Source organism: Lepisosteus platostomus, chromosome 1 (genome assembly GCF_059453375.1).
Source record: "Lepisosteus platostomus isolate fLepPlt1 chromosome 1, fLepPlt1.hap1, whole genome shotgun sequence".
In the NCBI taxonomy this organism is placed as follows: domain Eukaryota; kingdom Metazoa; phylum Chordata; class Actinopteri; order Semionotiformes; family Lepisosteidae; genus Lepisosteus; species Lepisosteus platostomus.
The window spans coordinates 71,603,060-71,623,036 of record NC_142611.1 but is presented as its reverse complement, the minus strand read 5'-3'; the positions used below and the strand labels follow the sequence as shown (position 1 = coordinate 71,623,036).

Here is a 19,977-nt window from a genome sequence, read left to right as displayed (position 1 = left end):
CAAGCACAAAAATGTTGTGTGTGTGATTTATTCTAAAGGATTATTTTGTAAATATTTTTTAATGGATTATTACAAACTTCAAAAGATAAAAAGAAATGACAAGTAATTCATATGTGTAAGACTTCAAATTCAGATTCAGTAAAAAAAAATCCTTTCTGAGAGACTGTAATAATGAGTTCTTTGTATCTCATTCCAGAAAATGAATTTAATAAGTTAGTTATTAAGGAAGTTTTTAACATTTTTTCCATTATATCTGCATCTATGTGACTTCAACATTGTTGTTTACTCAAAGCATGTTTACACAACTACCGCAAGAGAGTAGGGCTGTGAATTCTACATTTCTATGTAAAAATATTGTGATTTGAGAGTTATAGAAGATAAAAAACTAACAAGAGTATTCCAATACTCTTATTAAACAGTGCATACTGTAGTAACCTAAAATAGATCATATTACTTTTCAATTCAATATCTTATAAATTCTGTTGTCTCTACAGTCCTGTTGGTGGAGTGGGTAGAAAATATTCACATTGCAGTTAATCTGTGGTCAAGATTTGCAATAAACATGATTTCTAGCCTTTCAAATTGACATTATAAATGCTCGTATTTGTGATATTTCCTTTTACTCTAGAGAAACAATTTCCAGTAATTGCATTCAGTTTGAATGATACAATAAATTCAGGTGCCACCAGTAAAACTGAATTGTGAAAAGTATTTCACTTCTCCCTGAGGAAATGAGGTTATTAAGAAGAAAGAAGCACTCTTTTATCTAGGAGACACTGGTGAGTTGGCATAAAGCCAGTTGAGAGGACCTTTCTGCTTTGAAAAGAGAATTTTTTTTTTCTCTGATGACATTCACTGTAAACTTTCAACAAACATTTTGCTGTACTAATACAAAGAAGTGAATGGCCTAGTTATTATGGCATGTCTGGAGGGAAAATATTGGCTAGCTTGAATTAAAAACATATTGCAGTTTTAATCAAAGTAGGCTATATCATTTTTTATAAAAAGGTCTAAAAGAATGTAGCTTTCTGAAACAATTATATTTATTCTGAAGAACAACTGTGTTCTGACTAATTGAACAACAGTGGTTAAAGTGCCATTTATTATATCCATAACACAGAATATACCCTGTGCATGCATGAACTATTTCTTGTGTTTTATTTTGACTGGGTCTTCTTTTTTAATCTATTTTAATAGAATGCTGGGAATTAATTAACAATAATGAACTAGATCGGCATCTAGTGTTAATAAAGTCACATTGCATTCTTACAGAACTGATTTAAGTGCACAAAAATATTATCATTTCCCAGATATATCAACACGAGGCACCATGTTTGCTGAGCCTGGTAACAGTATTAAAATAAATTCTAGAAATTCTGAATTAAAAACATATTGCAGTTTTAATCAATTCACATTCATCTTTTGCATCACTCCTCCAACCTGTCTCCACCTGAGCAGCTGCCTCTTTGTCACTCCTCACTCTGCATGAGGGACACAGCCTCCTCACCCTGCTGCCAGGAGGTTAAGCAAAGCCATGCAGGTTACTCCACTCAATTAACATTTTCAATACACTTAATTCTGGGGTGTAGTTATTCCTAGCGAGCCTGTAGTTCCTAGTAACTGTTTACTCTTTAAAGACTCGCTAACCCTGAAAGGTGCTTCATGTAATATAGCTATCCATCCACCTACATTTATCTGGAAAATTTAATTATCTCTTTGGGAAACAATAATAACATTATAGACATAACTGGTTTTGATTGAAATATAGAGAAATTACTAAGAAAGCATAAAAATAATGAATTGTTCAAATGTGCCTAATGTTGGTGAAACTACAGTGATAATGGGATATTGACATTCACACTGGAAAATGTAGTCTGATGAATTTCTGATTTGCTGCTGTAATCACAATTAAATGTAAAATTTATAGCATTTTTAAATAAAGTACACACCTTAAAAGGGTAATATATTAATTGTTCATCCCTCACATACCTTTACTCAAAAGAACTAAAAAAAATCCAACCATACAACTTTAACATGTTATAATGTTACTATTACTCTATTTTCTTTCAGGGAAAATACTATGGTTTCTTTTCCCGTACTGGTACATTGTGACGAAGTGGCAGTATTATAACTTACAAATCAGGGTACCCACAAAGAGAATAATTTTGTCAATATATTACATTTAAAGCTTTATCAATAAAACAGGTCAGAACTAACTAGTATAGCATTCAGAAGCTCCTGAAATATAACTTATTTTATGATTTCTGTATTAAGTATGCATATGATGGTATATGATTGCATTTAATACCTCCCATCATTGTGAGTTAAAAAGAAATTAGAATGTCATGTTTTAAAGCCGAAATTTAACATTCAAAAGTCAAAATTGCAACCTTTAGTTGTTAATCTAAACCTTAAAAATTAAGTTTTTTAATTATTCATTAATTTATTTATTGACAACAGTCCTAAAGCTGTTTAGTAATTCCTTGTATGTTTTTGGATTGAAGAAATTCTAACGAACCAGTTATTCTGAAAAGCATGCAGATGTCTTTCAATAATTGCATGCTTTCATGTTTAATATACAGTACTTTTTAATTAAAATGAATCATAACTATCCTAATAAATGTCTCAAACCCATCCAGTGTAGTAAAACACATTTTACTTGGATGAGCAAGTGAGTTAACTACATGATAAATTACAACATACTGTATTCTAAATTAGCAAAAATCCCTAATAATTACAACCATGTTTATTCTATATATATTATAAAATAATAGTTTAGCAATGGTTAAAATATTACTGATAAATTCAAAGCTATGTTATAAAGCTTCATTACAGCTATTATTGTATATTTTGTTAGAACAATAAATGTATTTTATTACTCACCCTAATAAATTTATTTCCCTTGAACTGACTGATATAACTTTAAATAACTTATTGCCTATCCGAGTTCTACACTCATCTGAAGTATTTACTAAACCTATTTTAAGGTGAATATCAAAAGAGAAAGAGTATGCAAGTCTTACTGTATACCCCTCTGATAACAGTAACTGTAACGAACAGTTCTTTCCGGACCCTATGCGGACGACACAATCCAAAAAAGTGAGGAAGGAAACACTAGGGAAAAGTCATGCAGGAAAAGGGATGAAAACAGGGGGGCGTGTCCAAGCGGTGCTGGTGATCTGGGGAGGTCTGGCCGAGGCGAACAGTCCAGAATAAATCCAAAAGGGGGAATCCAAAAACGAGAGCAGAAAGGTCCAAGGCTGGGAAATCCGTCCAAACAGGAGATTAAAATCAGGGGCCGGGTTGGGACCGGCGGGGGGAACAAGGACAGGAGCAGGAAGTTAAAAACATAACGGATTCAGGCGCAACCAGGTCCCGGGCTCGCACGATGTGGGGATCAGATGCAGAGCCATGAGTAAGGTGAGCGCCTGGCTTATAAAGGCGAACTGAACAGGGGAGAAACAAGGAACAGGTGGCAGGAATGATACAAACGAGGAAGGGCTGGAGCGCCCTTAAGAGGAGGGGTTACGATCGTGACAATAACTGTAAGGCTTTTGTGAGAATAACAACAATTCCTATGATTTACCTTCCCTAAATATCACAATTAATAATCGAATTGTTGCTTGTTTACATGTACTTGGCTTGTAACCATCTTACTTCTCACAATTCCAGTTCTTACAGATCTGAGAACCTCTTGGTCGGATGCAGTATGCTACAGTATATACGTACTGTATATGTAAATCTGTCAATGTGCAGATAACAGTGGTTGGATGTTTTCTGGACTCATTTTGTACCAAACAGGAAAATAGATTTGGTGAAGAAAGATAGCAAGGTTTCATTGATATATACATACTGTTTAAACATAACATATTTAAAGAAGAAATGTCTTCAGAGAAAATTTATGTAAATGAAATTAAGTTACAAATGTCAGTAAGATCTTTACTAGTAAATACATATTTTACAAGATTCTAATAATATTTGTGTTCCTGATGGATACACACCATAAAGAATGTTGTATTATATTGCAGGTCCTGTGACCTTATATTGGCTTAAGCAGTTAGAAAAGGAATGAAAAAATATATATTAGGCAATATTCCTACATGAAATGTACTGTAAGGTCCTGTGTCTATAAATATGTTAAAAAACTCACTATGCTCAAAAGTACGTTCTTGTTCACCATCTTTTAAAGACACTTGAAAATAATGCACAAATGGAATCTGATATTAAAGATGAAAGGAGGTCAAAAGTGATTTTTTTCCAATGCAGTGAGACAAACAGAGAAGTGATACTCAGTGCAGGGTGATTGACAGAAAGGTGATAATAGCAAATTGTGCAGCAAACAGTCAGAAAAAAACGCTTTATTTAAATATTATTCCGTGAAACAATGAGCCCACAAACCATTTGAGGCATTGTTTAATTTAAATGAATCACCCCCAATGTACTCTTAGCATGCCCAGTTGAACTAGTTACAAGCTCTGCTGCGTGTTTTATCTAATATTCTCTCTATACATACAAGACGAAACACTCAGTGAGTGGGGCATGGGACATAACTTAGTGCAAATTATCACCACAGATACCAGCCAGCTAACCAGCACTGCACTGGAATCATAAATTAAAAAGTCACTGCAGTCACAAGTGCATGCCTGCTCAATTAATTATGTTTACTCATTCTGCAGGCTCCAGACTGAATTTCCAATACTGTTGCACGTTTTCTATAGGCAACACTCTTTATCAGGCTTCTACAGGGTTTTGACTGTTTAACACCACATGCCAGCACATGGAAACATTTAAACATGGGTTTCCTTTCCTGAAGAGGTACATCTTTGAAAAACAAAATCCAGCTCTATTTTTTGGCAGCCACTCAAAGATTTGTTGAGTCCTAAGTTGAACAAAGTCCTTTCTTGAAGATTTTCTTCATTGCTATCTCACTTTCTGCAGTTCCTCTCTTAGCCAAGAAGGCAGTGGCTGTCCAAGTCTGTGTAACAGTTTGGAGAGTTCAATGTTGTGGTCTTTGTAGTATCTTGACAGGAATGCTCTAGACTGCAAAGAAAGAAAACATAAGAGCTTTAACGACAAACTTTTCAATGCTTTGTCATGGAAATAGGAAATAAAGAGATTGGCTCACTTTGCTAAATGATTAAATTGTTAAACAACTTTCATAGATAAAAATAATAAAAATGTAACATTTCCACACTATGCACACATTTTTGCAAAAACCACAGTGTAGAAAGTCAAAAATGCTTCGCTTGACTTCAGGTTTCTAATGTCTGTTTGTCTAGAATAAACCTGAAGGTAAGGTAATATAAAATGGCCAAGGTGAACTTGAAGGAGCCTGGAATAGCACAGAATAATTGGATTGGAACAAAAGGCCTGTGAAATGCTATGTTGTGGGTGATGTAGTGGTACAGTGGTTTTATTGATGTAAAAGTCACAAATCAATGTTCATTTATACTAAATCCTTGTCAAGAAAGAACAGTTTCTTCATGCAAAAGTGCAGTATTTCCATAACGACTTGCAAAAGTGAGCAAAAGTTCAAGTTTTAGATCTCTGAGGAAGAGTAAAACACAACTATTATTATATAATAATCTAGTATTTATCAAGCAAATGTATGATTGTGGGACAAAATGAGATGATTTCACCTGTTACAGAAAAAGCGTGCTGTACATGCTTGGGACCCATAACTGAATCAGATCCTGCCAGGATAGGAGCACTTTGACAGAGGAGTTTGCTTTATAAACTGCATACAACAAATGTATTACAAACCTGGTGAATTGTAATGTTTCCCACATTCATCTTGTTACCTCAAAAATGAATGAATGACGGTGGTTGAACAATTTAAAGAATAAATCACTAAAGTGAACTGGAAAACGGCACTGGGTGTGGAAGTTTATACACAATTTGGCATTTTAATTTTTTTGTGCCATGTCATAATCCTTGCAGTCATTTCATTGTGTTGTTAATTGTGTAGCACCGATTCTTTTTTTGTGGCGTTAACAAGGAGGCGCAGGACAAAGGAGTTTAATGGTTTCTCTCTTTTAATGACTCGCCGTGAATAACAGCCAGCAACTCATAAAGCACACCAGAACAAGGATGCACATGTACACACTTGCATACTGCACATAACCAACAACAGATGTTGCTGCAGGGTCGCTACAGTTGTTTTGTCAATTGTCAGATATTCTCAAATACTCTAATTTTATTTTTGTTTAGTTTGTATTAGTTATTATATACAGCGTTAAATAATACCATGGAGTAGTCCACTAATATTTTACTATCTGGAAAAATGTGAGAAAGAGAGATAGGATCCATTGATGTGTTGCAGAAGTGCCAACGGTCCACTTTTAATCAATGCTCATGATTATTGTGCTATAAAATTTTGTTCCCTAATGCACTTCATCTGACTTCATCTTCATGACGTGTAAGATCAACATGGCATTTAACATTCCAAGTAAAACGCAATATAAAAAAATATAGAAAAAAAATACTGTCAGTGAATCAGTAGTATCTGAGACATGAAAATTAAGAAACCATTGTATTTTTAAGAAACATTTTTTTCAGAACCTGTACTGAGTAAACCAAAGTCCATTCCTAATTAATGTCAGCTCTGAAGTATAGAAGTAATGTCTGCTCCAGATATAGGAGAGTTCACATTATTTCTTGCCAAACCTCAGAAGGCCTATTCTACTGCTATTGCTTGTTTTATTTTTTAACAAGCTGTGGATTTGAGTAGATATCTCAAATCCCTGTAGTGATTTCTCTTCTAACCAAGCAGGATTACACATACCCTGCCTATTGGCAGCTGGGCTATCCAGGACATATAAAAACTAAAGCTAGTTTTGTTGGTTTGTTGTATCAAGTGGCAATATGAATCCTATAATCTGTTACAGTATGTTTCAGGAAAACTAATGATACTAATATGGGTTACACACAGCCGCTAAGCATTTTGTTCACTCCACAGTTCAATTAAAGGTCAGTTTTAGTTGGAGTTCATTGTCTAGCTTAGCCACATATAATTATTTCTTTTAATTTTTCCAATAGTCTTGTGGATCGTTCAGGTGCTCTACGGTGAACCACTTCCTCACTGTCAAGTATGGTGGTGGGAATATTGTGGTTTGTGGGCTGCTTTGCTGCCCCCAGGAACTGGATGGTTTGCAATCCATGAATTCGGCTTTGTATCAGCAAATTCCGAAGGAGAATGTCAGGCTGGATAGCTGAAGCTGAGTTGAAAGTGCACAAGACGACACTACAAGCAGATGTAAAACAGAATGGTAGAAGAAGAAATGTCACATTTTAGACTGGCTAAGTCAAAGTCTGGAACCTTAACCCCATTGAAATGTTATGGCAGAACTTGAAGCTAGTTGTTCATGCAAGAAGACCCTCAAATTTAAATTTCAGACTTGAAACAGTTCTTAAGGAAGAACGGTCATAAATATCTAAAAAACAGATGCGAGAGACTGATATACAGTTAAATGAAATGTCCAGTTGTAGCCATTGTAGCCAAGAGAGGAGCCGCTGGTTATAGAACATAAGGCTTCACATATTCACATGAGGATATTTACAGTTGTATCATTTTGTAAATTAAATAATGCATACCTATCTTTTGTCTTGGTGTTATTTATTTAATCTGATTATCTTAATTTTTTACTAAGGTTCCTGAAGGTCTATGATTTAGGTCTACCATCTACAAGAATATGGACTAACCTAGGGAATTTAAAAAACATTTTCCTGACCCTGTACACTTTGAGGACTGAAACATTATTTTTTTTTAGCATTGAAGAAACCAACTATCAATTTCAGAAAAAGAGACTGTGGATTTAAATTGGAGTAAATACATATTTCCTTTAAATACCTGCCAGGCATCTCTGGAATGCATTCTCTTTCCAAGAGAATTGGTTGTCCCAGTTTAGATCCATTTCACAGAACAGACTATCCCACGGAGGGTCTTTTGCTGTGTAGAAAACTGCCTAACCAACTATGTCTTGGCTAGTTTGATTTAAAGTTGGTCCATCTTTGAGGGGACAAGTGAGGGTACCTTTAGACTACCTGAACATTTGGACTCACAGTCGTTGTATAACTGTATGTATAAAGTATAATTTGAATGTAGATAATCATTTGTATTTCTCACAAATTTGTGGTTAGTTTGTAACTACTGTAGATATACCTTTGTCTTTTAAGTCTGTCTCCTGTTAATCATGTTATTATTATACTATGCTTGAAACCAAATGACCATGCTCAGAATCATTTATGATACAGAGGGATGTGCTAATATCCTTTACAAATTTGTGTACTAGACTTGCTTTTAAACATTGGTTTTGCCTTATTTGTTTGATTTAAACTCCATCACTAAAAGCTTTACAATACTGGAATGTGTCATTATAACTTCTCGTTATGACATTCTTCTCAATACTATATAAAAAATAACAATTTTGAGAAAAGAAACAGTTCTGTTTTTTTGAAAACTGCAGACATTTTGCAGAAATTTCGAGGTGTTCATACAGCATTGAAAAGATGCTCAAAGTGGAAAGGCACTGCATTAAAGAAAACGTATTAATTGACTGATAAATAAAAATTAATTTATTTTGACACATAGACAAGATTGGAACTTGGAACTGTATATCATAGTTGAATATGACTTGTTCCAGTGTGGTCCCTTAACATCAGAGAAAAAGCAAAGGCAAGATAAAAACTATCACTCTTTCTGAGTGATGAAAACAATTTGATTTCAGAAGTGGCAGAAAATATCACAGATAAAGAAAAATGACTTTGGCAGTACAAGCCAGTTGTGAATTAGATGAAATGTTCTTGCTAGATGCAGTATCTGAACATGGCTGAAAGGTTTAATGGAAAGACCTTCAATATCTTTTCCTCCAAAGGCATCTGAAAAATTATTTCAGTAACAACAGTTTTCAATTCAACTTTTCTTGCTCTGCAAGAAAGCTGTAAACTGGACAACATTAATATTACACACATTTGTATAATACCTCCTTTTACATTATTTTTCAGTTATAACTGTACCAGTTAGTTTGCTAACAAACATCATCTTTCCTGCATCTCAAATCTTGTGACAAGGAAAATTAATTTACCTCAGAATCCATGGAAGGATACTTCCTGCCTTTGCTTTTGCCTAGACATTTAGTTTTCCCTCCCTCAAGTAGCTGGCACCAGAATCCTTTCTGGGGATCAAACCTAAAAAACACAAGCCATTTTTATACTGATGGAGTTAAAATGACCACATTTAATTCTTCCAAGAAAACAACTTGAGTAGTCACACTAGATTAGATAATCAACTTTTGAGATGTTGAAGTTGTTTTGAAGGTCTCACAGCTTATTATTTGAACAAGATTATTCATTCATGTTACTTAACCAATACAATATTAAAACAGACTGTTTTATGTGACAATGTGACAATGCCAATACAGACTGTTAAGAACTGGTAGAGTAATCTGACCAACACACAGTTTTATGTTGGAGCAACAGCATAAACTAAAAGGATCTTTCACCAAATATGTTTGTCCTATTGAAGGCTTGTTTAATGAAAACTATTTTGTTTATAGTATGTGACCCGCTCAGCTGTTTTTCTGGAAAGCACCTCACTGACTCTTGGGGATGTGTTCATTTTCCTCTTTTTGTATCCAGGGTTAAACACAGAGAGCTCAAGCAAGCCATTTACCTAGTGGCTCCACTAGAGAACTACGTAGGCTAGAAAGCCCTAGGACAGATTGTGGGATTGTTTGTTGTGTTCTCTGAAATTACCCACCAATCAGCAATCTATTGCTGAGAGACTTGGAACAACAATGATCCAAGAGGTCAGTTGTAGTGGGCTAGAAACAGAAAATCCATGCAACAGTCCCTAGTCATGTGCTCTGAACTTCTCTATCCATGGAGTGGGAGGTACAATCAGACAAAGACATCTAGGAAAGATGCCCTAAGAAATAACGAAATAGCCTACTAACAGATGTATGGCCAGTACAGGAAGAACAGCTTAGTATTTAAGAAGCAGGTCTGGCTATAACCTTTTCTCCAGAAATTAAAAAGCTAGACTTTGTGAGTGAATTCTAGAACTTTCTTTCTTAGAAGAAAATATTCTTTAAGGGCTGCAAAAACTGTGTCTGAGAGGTAAAGAGACTAGAAATGAAGAGCTGAAGTTTTTATATCTGGGGGTATATTTACCGTATTTAATCTTATTATCCATGAGGCAGAGCCTGTACAATGTTCATTTATAATTGTTGTTCAGGAGAGTTTACATACCCGTGAAATATGGCAAGATTCACTGTCACTGATGCAAAGAAAATGCAGTGCTTAATTGTATTGTACACATCAATCAAAAGGCCTATAACATTAATTTACTATCACATTAACACTGTAACTTTAACTTACGTCAATGCCTGAGAATAGTTGTAATATGGGGAAACGCCAAGGAACTTCTGGACTTCATCCATTACAGCTGCAGGATCGTTTCTCAACTGCTGTCCATCTATAATAAGGAGCTACAAAAAGAACACAATACAAACTCATGTAACAACCTATACAACATTTATCACCCAAAATAACCAATTATTCAGGAAAGATTATAACTCAGTATAATCCACTGGGGGTGTTTTTTAAAATCAGCAAACACATTTCACTTAAACTGGATTAGGACCCGTCGCTCTACAGGTACATGTATGATGAGATTTCCATAGACAGGAAGTAGCTAAGATTCTAGAAGAAGCAGTATCGTTGGTTAATTTGTTGGCTGATCATGATGATCATTATGATTTAAGAATTTTTTAGGTTTGTTTTTTTCCTCAATTTCAGTAAAACAATAAATTGGCAGCTCATTTCTAGTATCCCGTAAGGGCCATGAAGGAATTACTCTAGGGTTTCTTTCTAGTTTATTACCACCATTTGGGCAAACCAAATCAAGGTAATTTATTCAACACAGAGAATAGGAAAAACTTTTCATAATGTTTCTGAAACAAGCTTCCCATCCAGGAAATTTGGACCCAATATCTGGGCTTCTTCCAGAAAGGTCTTAAAAATAAAATGTTATATTTTCTTTGCACCTAAATTTCCAAAAGAAATTTCTAGATGGGCCAGATCTTGAACTTGAACTTGAACTTGAACTTTATTGCCATATGTAACCGGTGCTGGTACAATGGAATTCTTACTTACAGAAAGTCTCTCGATTGTAAAACAAGTGTAAAACAAAACAAAGTGCAAACAGTGCATCAAGACAATGTACAAACAAACAATAGACAATGTGCAAGTAAACATGCAGACAGTTTGAATGTAAACAATACAGACGTGTAAACAATGACTGGAGATGTGCAATAGATAAGAAATCATAAAGAGGTAGATGGTGATGGTGTAGGTGTGGTCCGAAGGGGATGGCTAAATGTGTTCGCCAGTCTCACTGCTTGTGGATAGAAGCTATTGAAGAATCTAGTGGTAAGTGTCCGTATGCTCTTATATCTCTTGCCTGAGGGCAGTGGGGTGAAGAGCTCATGCCCTGGGTGGTGACTGTCCTCTGTGATGGCCAGAATTCTACCACGGCAGCGGTCCTCATAGAGCTGTTTAATCTCGGTGAGACCGCAGCCGATGATCTTCTGGGCCATATTGACCATTCTCTGCAGTGCCTTTCTTTCTCGCGAAGAGGTGTTGCCATACCACACGGTGATCCCGTTGGTGAGGACGCTCTCGATAGTGCAGCGGTAGAAGTTCACCAACACATGTATTGGCATCCCCCATCGCTCGAGGCACCTCAAGAAATAAAGGCGCTCCTGAGCCTTCTTCATGATAGAGTCAGTGTTCACAGTCCAGGTTAGATCTTTAGAGATGTGAATTCCCAAAAACCTAAAGCTGGTGACTGTTTCCACTTCCGTTCCATCAATACTGAGTGGGCTGTGAGTGTGTGGCCTGTGTCTCCGAAAGTCCACTATTAGCTCTTTCGTTTTCTTTATGTTCAAGTCCAGTTTATTGCTATGACACCACCTAAGCAGCTGTACAACTTCATCCCTTTTTAAAAACATTTTTTGTAACTTTCTTATGTTTCAAATAAATTGAGAAATATAAGGCAGTGGTTCTCAAAGTGTGATCCGCGGACCGTGCACCTGGTGGTCCGCGGGCTGACCTACAGTAATCATCTTTCTTAAAGCAAGTCTATGCTGTTTAAGTCAGAGGCAAGAATACTGTAGCGTCCGCTATGAAGGGGCTCCCCCTAGGAGCACTGTTAAGAACTGCAAGCTGTAAATACTGGGAGGAGGGACTGTGTTGATTCTAGGTATCGGGGTTTCACCAGCCGTTAAGGGGACCGTGTGTGTCAGTAATGGACTGAGCACCAGCCTAGTTGTAGGCTTGGCTGGCTTGAGGGTCTGCCGAAAGGGCAAACTTTCCATTTATTCTCCTTGGCTGTACCCTTCTGTTGCCTTTGTGTTTTGAAAATGAGACAGTCAGTTTAGTGGCGACGTCCTTGCCACCCTGCAGCAGTGTATTGTCGTTAGTGATGCACAGGTTGGCTTTTTTTTTACCAGCACCCGCCCGACCCAATTTAAAATGATAAAAGTACTGACCCAAAGCCAGTCCAAACCCGCTCCATTAGAAATTACACTGAACAATATTTGAAAATTAATTTGATGAACATTTATTGAAACAGCATATCCAGATTCCTTGTTTTAAACAGACTAAAGTAGCCTAGTCTTGTGACAGTCATTTTTGTAAAGTGCTTCACAATCGATGCAGATAACATAACCTGTGCTTTTTTCTTCTGTTATTCTGAGTAGCTCGCCAAACTTCTCCCACCTGGCTCTTTTGTCCCTCTCTCTTCTTTATTTTTATCACACTGCTCTGGAGTTGTGTCCTGATCTGCTCTAACGAGGTTACCATTATGTTTTTTTCTTTTTAATGCACTGTTGTCTCTTTGCTCTGAAGCATCTATTACCGTTCCCAACAACCTACACTTGTGAGCTTAGATTTTTTACACTTATTGGACTGAAAACAAAGAAGAGAAATCGGCTGAATGTGGAGTCGGGCATGAGACTAAAGTTGTCCAGCTTGGATCCAGATGTCACTTCTCTGATTGCTCAACTAAAGCAGCTCCATTCTTCACATTAACTGTTGAATTAATAAAAACATTTGCAAAATATGCAGCTTTGTTTGTAAAAATATTAGTACTTTTCTTAAAATTTAATTCAATATTAGTTATTTTTAGTACATTAATAGGTGATGAATTTTACAGGGTAAGAAGTGGACGTAAGCATACAGTAGACGGTCCACCGCATCTGTGACTTGGTGTAAGTGGTCCGTGGACCATAGAACTGTGAGAACCACTGATATATGGGAATAGTCAAAGAAAAATAATTAGACTTCTTTAAAAAACTGTAACAAAATTAAACACTTAATTTAAGATTATACTGCTCATTTGATGGTGTAATTCCTTTTAATAATTAACTAATATAAATTAAAAATTGCAAGGAAATAGGTATGATACTCTTAAAATACATCGAATCAACTAAGCTTTGCAGTTGTTCTATATTTATAATAAAAGTGTCATACACTCATCGGATTTGTTATTTCATTTGTCAACAAGTAGCGAGTCACATCCTGACAGCAGACCATCTGATTATTATTAACAGATGCTGCAGTAATTCCTTACCTGACTTGGAGGAAAGTAGGAAAGCCATCTCTCAATATGGACAGCATACCAGCCTGGAACCAAACATCTGTTCTGCAGAGATCTCAGCTCGGGTGGGGCATGGTGTCCTGCTGTAATCACCTCGTAGAAACTGTATTTCAGAGCAGCATGATCCTCATGAGCCCTTTGGTGCTACAGGGAATTTCGGCAGAAGTAAAGAATTAATTACAAGTTCTTAAGTGAAAACAAAACAGCTGTTTCTAATGTTCTATTGTTTACATATTAAGGAACAAAACAAATCTCTGTGGGAGGTGCCATTAATGGAAATTTAACAAGTTCGGAAGTAAGGTTAGATCCTAAAGTCTCACGCTTCTCATCGCACACCTGTCTCGCACCCCTCCCGCCACCCCATTAACACCCTTATAAATAAACACAAAATAAATGAATATTTTTTTCATTGTTCTTCGTTGAATGCTTTGTGCATATCTTTAATTCGTTCTTTTCCCTTTTTTTGGAGAAATACATTTCATATAGTGTAGAAAAAAGCATTTCCAGTAAAAATCATTTATTCATGCGGCATATAATTGATATTGTCATTAGAAAAATGAGAATTTAGCACTAAGAAGCAACAAAAGCATCAAGATAACAACTCAGATATGTCAATTAAGACAATGCAGTTGTATTCAGGGAATGTAGAAAATTAATTTGAGATGAAACCTCATCTGCCTCATCTGTAAATGGAGGAACTTAACAAGACAGTTTTAGTAAGAGCCTTTCCTTCAGCAGAAAGCTCCTAGGATGTGCAGATGTCTCCTCATCTACATTTATGACACAAGCACACCTACTGATGTCATTGGCCATTTCTCACTATTTAACCACCTCTGAACATTACTGTTACTAGATGATATGAAATTCAAATATGTTTCTTAAAAAGAAATAATAATGTACTTCACTTGAGAGAGAAATAAATGAGAAGATCAATTTTAGTGTTTTGACAACATGGTTCCCAATAATAAATGTCAAAGGTAGAAGTATTTAACGATGAGATCCAACCTGTCCTTTGGTTTATTTCTTTAGTACTATCTTGTAACACATTCAAATAAATAAAAAGGCATAGAAGATTCAAAAGATTGTATCTATCATATGCTGTTCTTCTTCAGCATTACAAAAACAGTTCCAAATTTGTTTATACTTATAAATTCATATACACAACACAATCTGCTTTATACCACTGCAGAGGCCTTTGAAAATATCACTACAGCTTTAGTGGGAGAGTTTTTATAAGCTTTTTAACCTTAAAACCTCACTCTGGAAAATAATATTTTCACTTTGCCTAGAGGCTCTCTGGAGACCACAATGTTCAAAGCTCACTCCCAGCTGAGACCAGAGAAGGAGAGTACTTATATTTCTGTCAGACTCCTTGTGATTTCAGAATCTTAAAGACAACTGGATATTACACAAGATAAAATGCGAGTTGAAGGTGAGGTCAGCTGCTCTGCTCTTTTGTTATCCTTTTTCACAAGTGCAACACAAAATATCTATTAAGATGTTTTGCAGAAGAATTTATGTTTTCATTTGGCAATGTAAGTGAGGCAGATACGAGTAACCCCACCTTGCTGTTGTATTATACCCTTCAATAAACAATGAAGGTAAAAGAACAAGTGAAGGTTTATTCCATGCTGAAAAGAGAAGAAAAGAGATGCAACATTTCGGCTGTGGAGCTTAAGAAGGCTCCACAGCTGAAACGTTGCATTTCTTTTCTTCTCTTTTCAGCATGGAATAAACCTTCACTTGTTCTTTTGCAGCTTACGCATGCTGACGCAGCTACCTCCTTGAGCTACAATAAAGGTTATAAGTTTACTGATTTTAATTTGTTTATAAATAATAGCTAGAGTATAAAATTATACAGCAACAACACAATTATTTTTTCGGTATACTGTATGTAATTAAGTATCCCCGTTTGTGCTCCAATTAAACAATTTCAAAAACATTTTCTTTGCTCTCCACTAAAGACCTGCCATATCCTGATATAATGCAGATAATAATCACATTCTTGAGAAGAGCTGTTTTCCTTTTCTTGCATTGCAACTGTTGAATGTATTATAATGAAGCCATGGTTCCAGCCAGAAAATGGAAAAAGGTCAACCAATGGTGCCACTACTGGTATTCTGATTTAAATTTTGGGAAGTGACAAAGCTTAGAATCAAACCAATTTGCCATCTCAAATAAAATGTTTAGAAACAGCAATGCATTCTCACTGAATATAAGAAAGTTTAATTATTTAGTCTTTATGATGATAGAGTATATGCTTCTTTTTTAAACAAATAATAATCATGCAATAACATATGAAGAAATATAGTTCAGGTGGGTAGCTGCGTCAGCATGCGTAGGCTGCAAAGGAACAAGTAAAGGTTTATTCGATGCTGAAAAGAGAAGAAAGAAAACACAATGTTTCGGTCGTGGAGCCTTCTTCAGGTGTTATACTTCTTCAACTTCTTTCTTCTCTTTTCAGCATGGAATAAACCTATTATTTGTTCCTTGAATAAATATGTTAATATTGATTATTTCCTCCCTATTTCATCTCTAAACAAATGCCGGGCTCAATTTTGATGACCTGGGTACAAGAAATAGAGTGACATACAATGTGCTGCCCTTGGTTTGGAGGGATCAACTTGACATTAGAGTGATTTGGGGTTTTATATACAGTATATACAGCATGATGGCACAGTATTTGGAACTACTGCCTTGCAGCACAGGGACCCTGGGTTCATTTCCTGGGGTGCTATCTGTGTGGAGTTTGCAGGTGTTCACGTGGGTTTCCTCCGGGTGCTCCGGTTTCCTCCTATAGTTCAAAGACATCTAAATAAATGAATTGGCTTTTGGGAAAATTTGCCCTGGTGTGAGTGTGTGCATACAGTTTCTGTGTATGCCTTGCGATGGACTGGTGTCCTGTCCAGGGCTATCCCACCTTACGTCCACTACTTTATGGAATAGGTACCGAGCCAACATGACCCTGAGCTGGATAATAATAATAATTGCTTACACTTATCTAGCGCCATCAGTGGGGAGGAGAGCAGAGTAATGATGCCAATTCACAGATGGGGATTATTAGGAGGTCATGATTGGCCAATGGGAAATTTGGCCAGGAAACGCCCTGGGATTTTTAATGACCACAGAGAGTCAGGACCTCGGTTTTACGTCTCATCTGAAGGACAGCGCCTGTTTACAGTATAGTGTCTCCATAACTATACTGGGGCATTAGGACCCACATGGACCACAGGGTGAGCTCACCCTGCTGGCTTCACTAACACCTCTTCCAGTAGCAACCTTAGTTTTTCCCAGGAGGTCTCCCATCCAGGTACTGACCAGGCTCACACCTACTTAACTTCAGAGGGGGTTGCCAGTTATGAGTTGCAGAATGATATGGCTGCTGGATAATCTGCTACAGATGCAGCCATTCAAAATGGGTGAGGTATTTCGCGGCATACCGCGACACGCCCACCGGGGTATCACGCGGTTCACGTGTGTCACGTGACTAACTATCCGGCATCGCCTTGTAAAACCGCCAGGGGGAGCTTAACCTCTCATGTACAGCATTTGAGCCTTTAATTTTGAACTGTGTATTACAGCATGTTAATCATCAGTCATTAAAATGTTGGTATATTTTATGAAAGCAAGATTGCTCAGTTGGACAAAAGTACACAACCTAACTTTATCAGAAATATTTATGCATCAAAGCCTTTACTGAAGATATTACTAATTGTATTAATAATGGATGACTTTGGACAAGCTGTATACTCAAAGTATAATTTCTTTAGCACATTTGTACAAGCACTTGGAATCTGTCCAAGCCATACTTTGTCAGGCATTTCGTTTTACTTCAACGGGCATAAAAACTTCCTTGCTTTTAACAGGGCGTTTCATAATTTCTAACTACGAAAATGATTTAAAATGCGACACCTATCATGAAAAGAAAAAAATACACACCAGTATTCCATTTCTCCCTAAACATTGTAAGCTTCGAAGTCTTTAACTAACGTGATACCGGAGTCAACAAGCATACTTTTAGAATTTGATTTAAAGGGAATATAATATGGAATCGCGTATCTCAAGAATTTAATAACGGTATGATTATATCCGTGTACTGCGGGAGGGCTGTTTCGCCTGCCTGCTTATGCGAGCTGTCTTGTAGCCTACTGGTCTAGTTGCGTGACTACCAACTGGCAGGTTGTGTGTTCGAATCCAGCTGGTGCTGGACCTTTCAGTTTTATTTATTTATTTTTTAATCGCGTAACATAAACATATTACCGTATGCAAACTGTACTGTATACAATATGTATATGTATATTTAATGTCTTAACTGTGCCCGTTTAAGTATTGAATATTCATATCTAATTTTACCACTGAAGGGAAATCTTAACATAAACATACAGTATATGGCTGGTCTTGGTACTTTAAAGAAAAAAATACACACCAGTATTCCATTTCTCCCTAAACATTGTAAGCTTCGAATGAAACCACTAAATAAAGACATAAATATAGAAATCTTAAGATTTGTTTTATTTAATGTTGGTAGCAGGATGAACTGTCAGAGTGTATATTTTGTCGCAAAGTTGCTACAAGATGTTAACAGTGAAAAAGGTATTTAGAAATGAGTTATTTCAAGATGAAAAAGAAAACATACACGAAACATGGTTTCATTACGACCAGAATCGGTCTTGAGATATTTTTAACTTGATTTACAGTATTTGAGAGGTATGTCTTAACACCGATACTACAGTGCTTAAGTACTGCTCACGTATATGTTTCTAGGTTTATATTATGCATTTCATACGGTCAAATTACTTTTGAGCAACTAATAAGAAGCGCGAAACGGTATGCGTTTTAGTTTCGTTTTGTGCTGGAACCCGTGGATTGATTAGAGATATCAAGTACATACAAGTCATTTTTTAAATGTTGTAGTTCGTCTTGAAAAAATGTTACGAGTACATCATCTATCAACAATTACACAGGTTCTGTTTCCATATTGCGGATTTTGGTTAGGTACAGTATTATCAAATCCAGTGGCGCTGTGTGTTACTTTACTGATTCCCAATCTGTGATTGAAACCTGTAAAACCGGTTTAATTCGTCACAGCCAGCACTCTTCAGGTGTGAGGGTCTTCTGCTCAGAATGAAACGCTAAAATGTTTGTGTATATTCTAATGGTAGTGGGGGCAGGGTGTGTGGGAACAGGTTTGTTCTTCACACCTGAAACATTTTCTCTGAAAGGATTTTCTTAGCAGTTTAACCGATCTTGTTACAGCATGTTACAGTTTACTATTATTAACCATATTAATTTTAAGTGCTTAATGTAAAATCTTGTAAAAATATATTTTCATTGTTCAAATATACATTAAGTCTGACTATCATATAATAAGTTAAATACAAAACTAAAGAAAAAATAGGGTTAAATATAATTCAAAATATTTTGCTAACAATGTTAACTGTTTATGAATAATAAAATGTATCAACTAAGGAGTAGGATGGCACAGTTGTTAGCATGTTTTTTGTTTTGTTTCTTTTTCATAAATACAACAGTAGTACCTGATGTCTCAGCGCCTTTCAAAATTAAATTATGCATGCAAACCTGTGAACTAGAAAGATAACTAAGATATCCATCCATTTATAATGGTGGCAAAGTGGTTAGCATTGCTATCTTGGAGCACTGGGGTCCTAGATTCAATTCCTGCCATCCTGTGTGTGTGGGGTTTGCATGTTCTCTCTGGGTTACATGGTTTTTCTCCGTATGTGTGATATGACTCCCTCTCGCACTCCAAAACATACTGGTAAGTTAATTGGTTTATGGGAAAACTGGCCCTGGTGTGTGTGTGTTTGTGTCTGTCTGTCCTGTGATGGACTGGCGCTATGTCCAGGGTGTATTCTGCCTTGTGTCCGTTGCTTACTGGGATAGGCTCCAAATCCTCAGTACTGGATAAAGAGATTAGAAATAGATGGACTATACACAGTGTTAGAAACCCACTATGAAATGGCAGCATCTCACTGAGAATAAAATATTTTATAGTGCTGGCCTTTCCACCTCTCTTGCACATCAGTATCCATACCTAGTTATTTAAACAAATTACCTCTAATTATAAACATCTTAATATGCTGGCTCTGTGGATCCGCATCAGCTATGTTTGCCCATTCCTTCAATTCATATGCATCCAACACAAAGTTCAATACTAGTAACTGCACAAAATCTAAAATACAATCCTCATTTCAGTATCTATGTAAACATATAGTCTGTTAACTTCATCATCTTCATCAAAAGTATGCCTAACCCCATTAGGAAGTGTTCTTGTTATCAGTGTATTCCTTAGCTTT

The 19,977-nt window shown here is 36.3% G+C and overlaps 1 protein-coding gene across 6 annotated transcripts in view; it reads right to left on the bottom strand.

Moving 5' to 3' along the window:
- Positions 1-4,341: 4,341 nt before the first annotated feature.
- ndst3 (N-deacetylase/N-sulfotransferase (heparan glucosaminyl) 3) overlaps positions 4,342-19,977 on the bottom strand; it is a 305,314-nt gene continuing 289,678 nt past the window's right edge. For all 6 annotated transcript variants that reach the window (XM_088636282.1, XM_088636317.1, XM_088636298.1 and 3 more), the window contains 4 exons: positions 13,634-13,804; positions 10,378-10,487; positions 9,084-9,186; positions 4,342-5,040 (listed from right to left, as the gene is read on the bottom strand). In XM_088636282.1, the coding sequence (XP_088492408.1) occupies positions 4,921-5,040; positions 9,084-9,186; positions 10,378-10,487; positions 13,634-13,804 (504 nt within the window). In that variant the 3' untranslated portion in view covers positions 4,342-4,920. The remainder of the gene's footprint in view (positions 5,041-9,083; positions 9,187-10,377; positions 10,488-13,633; positions 13,805-19,977) is intronic.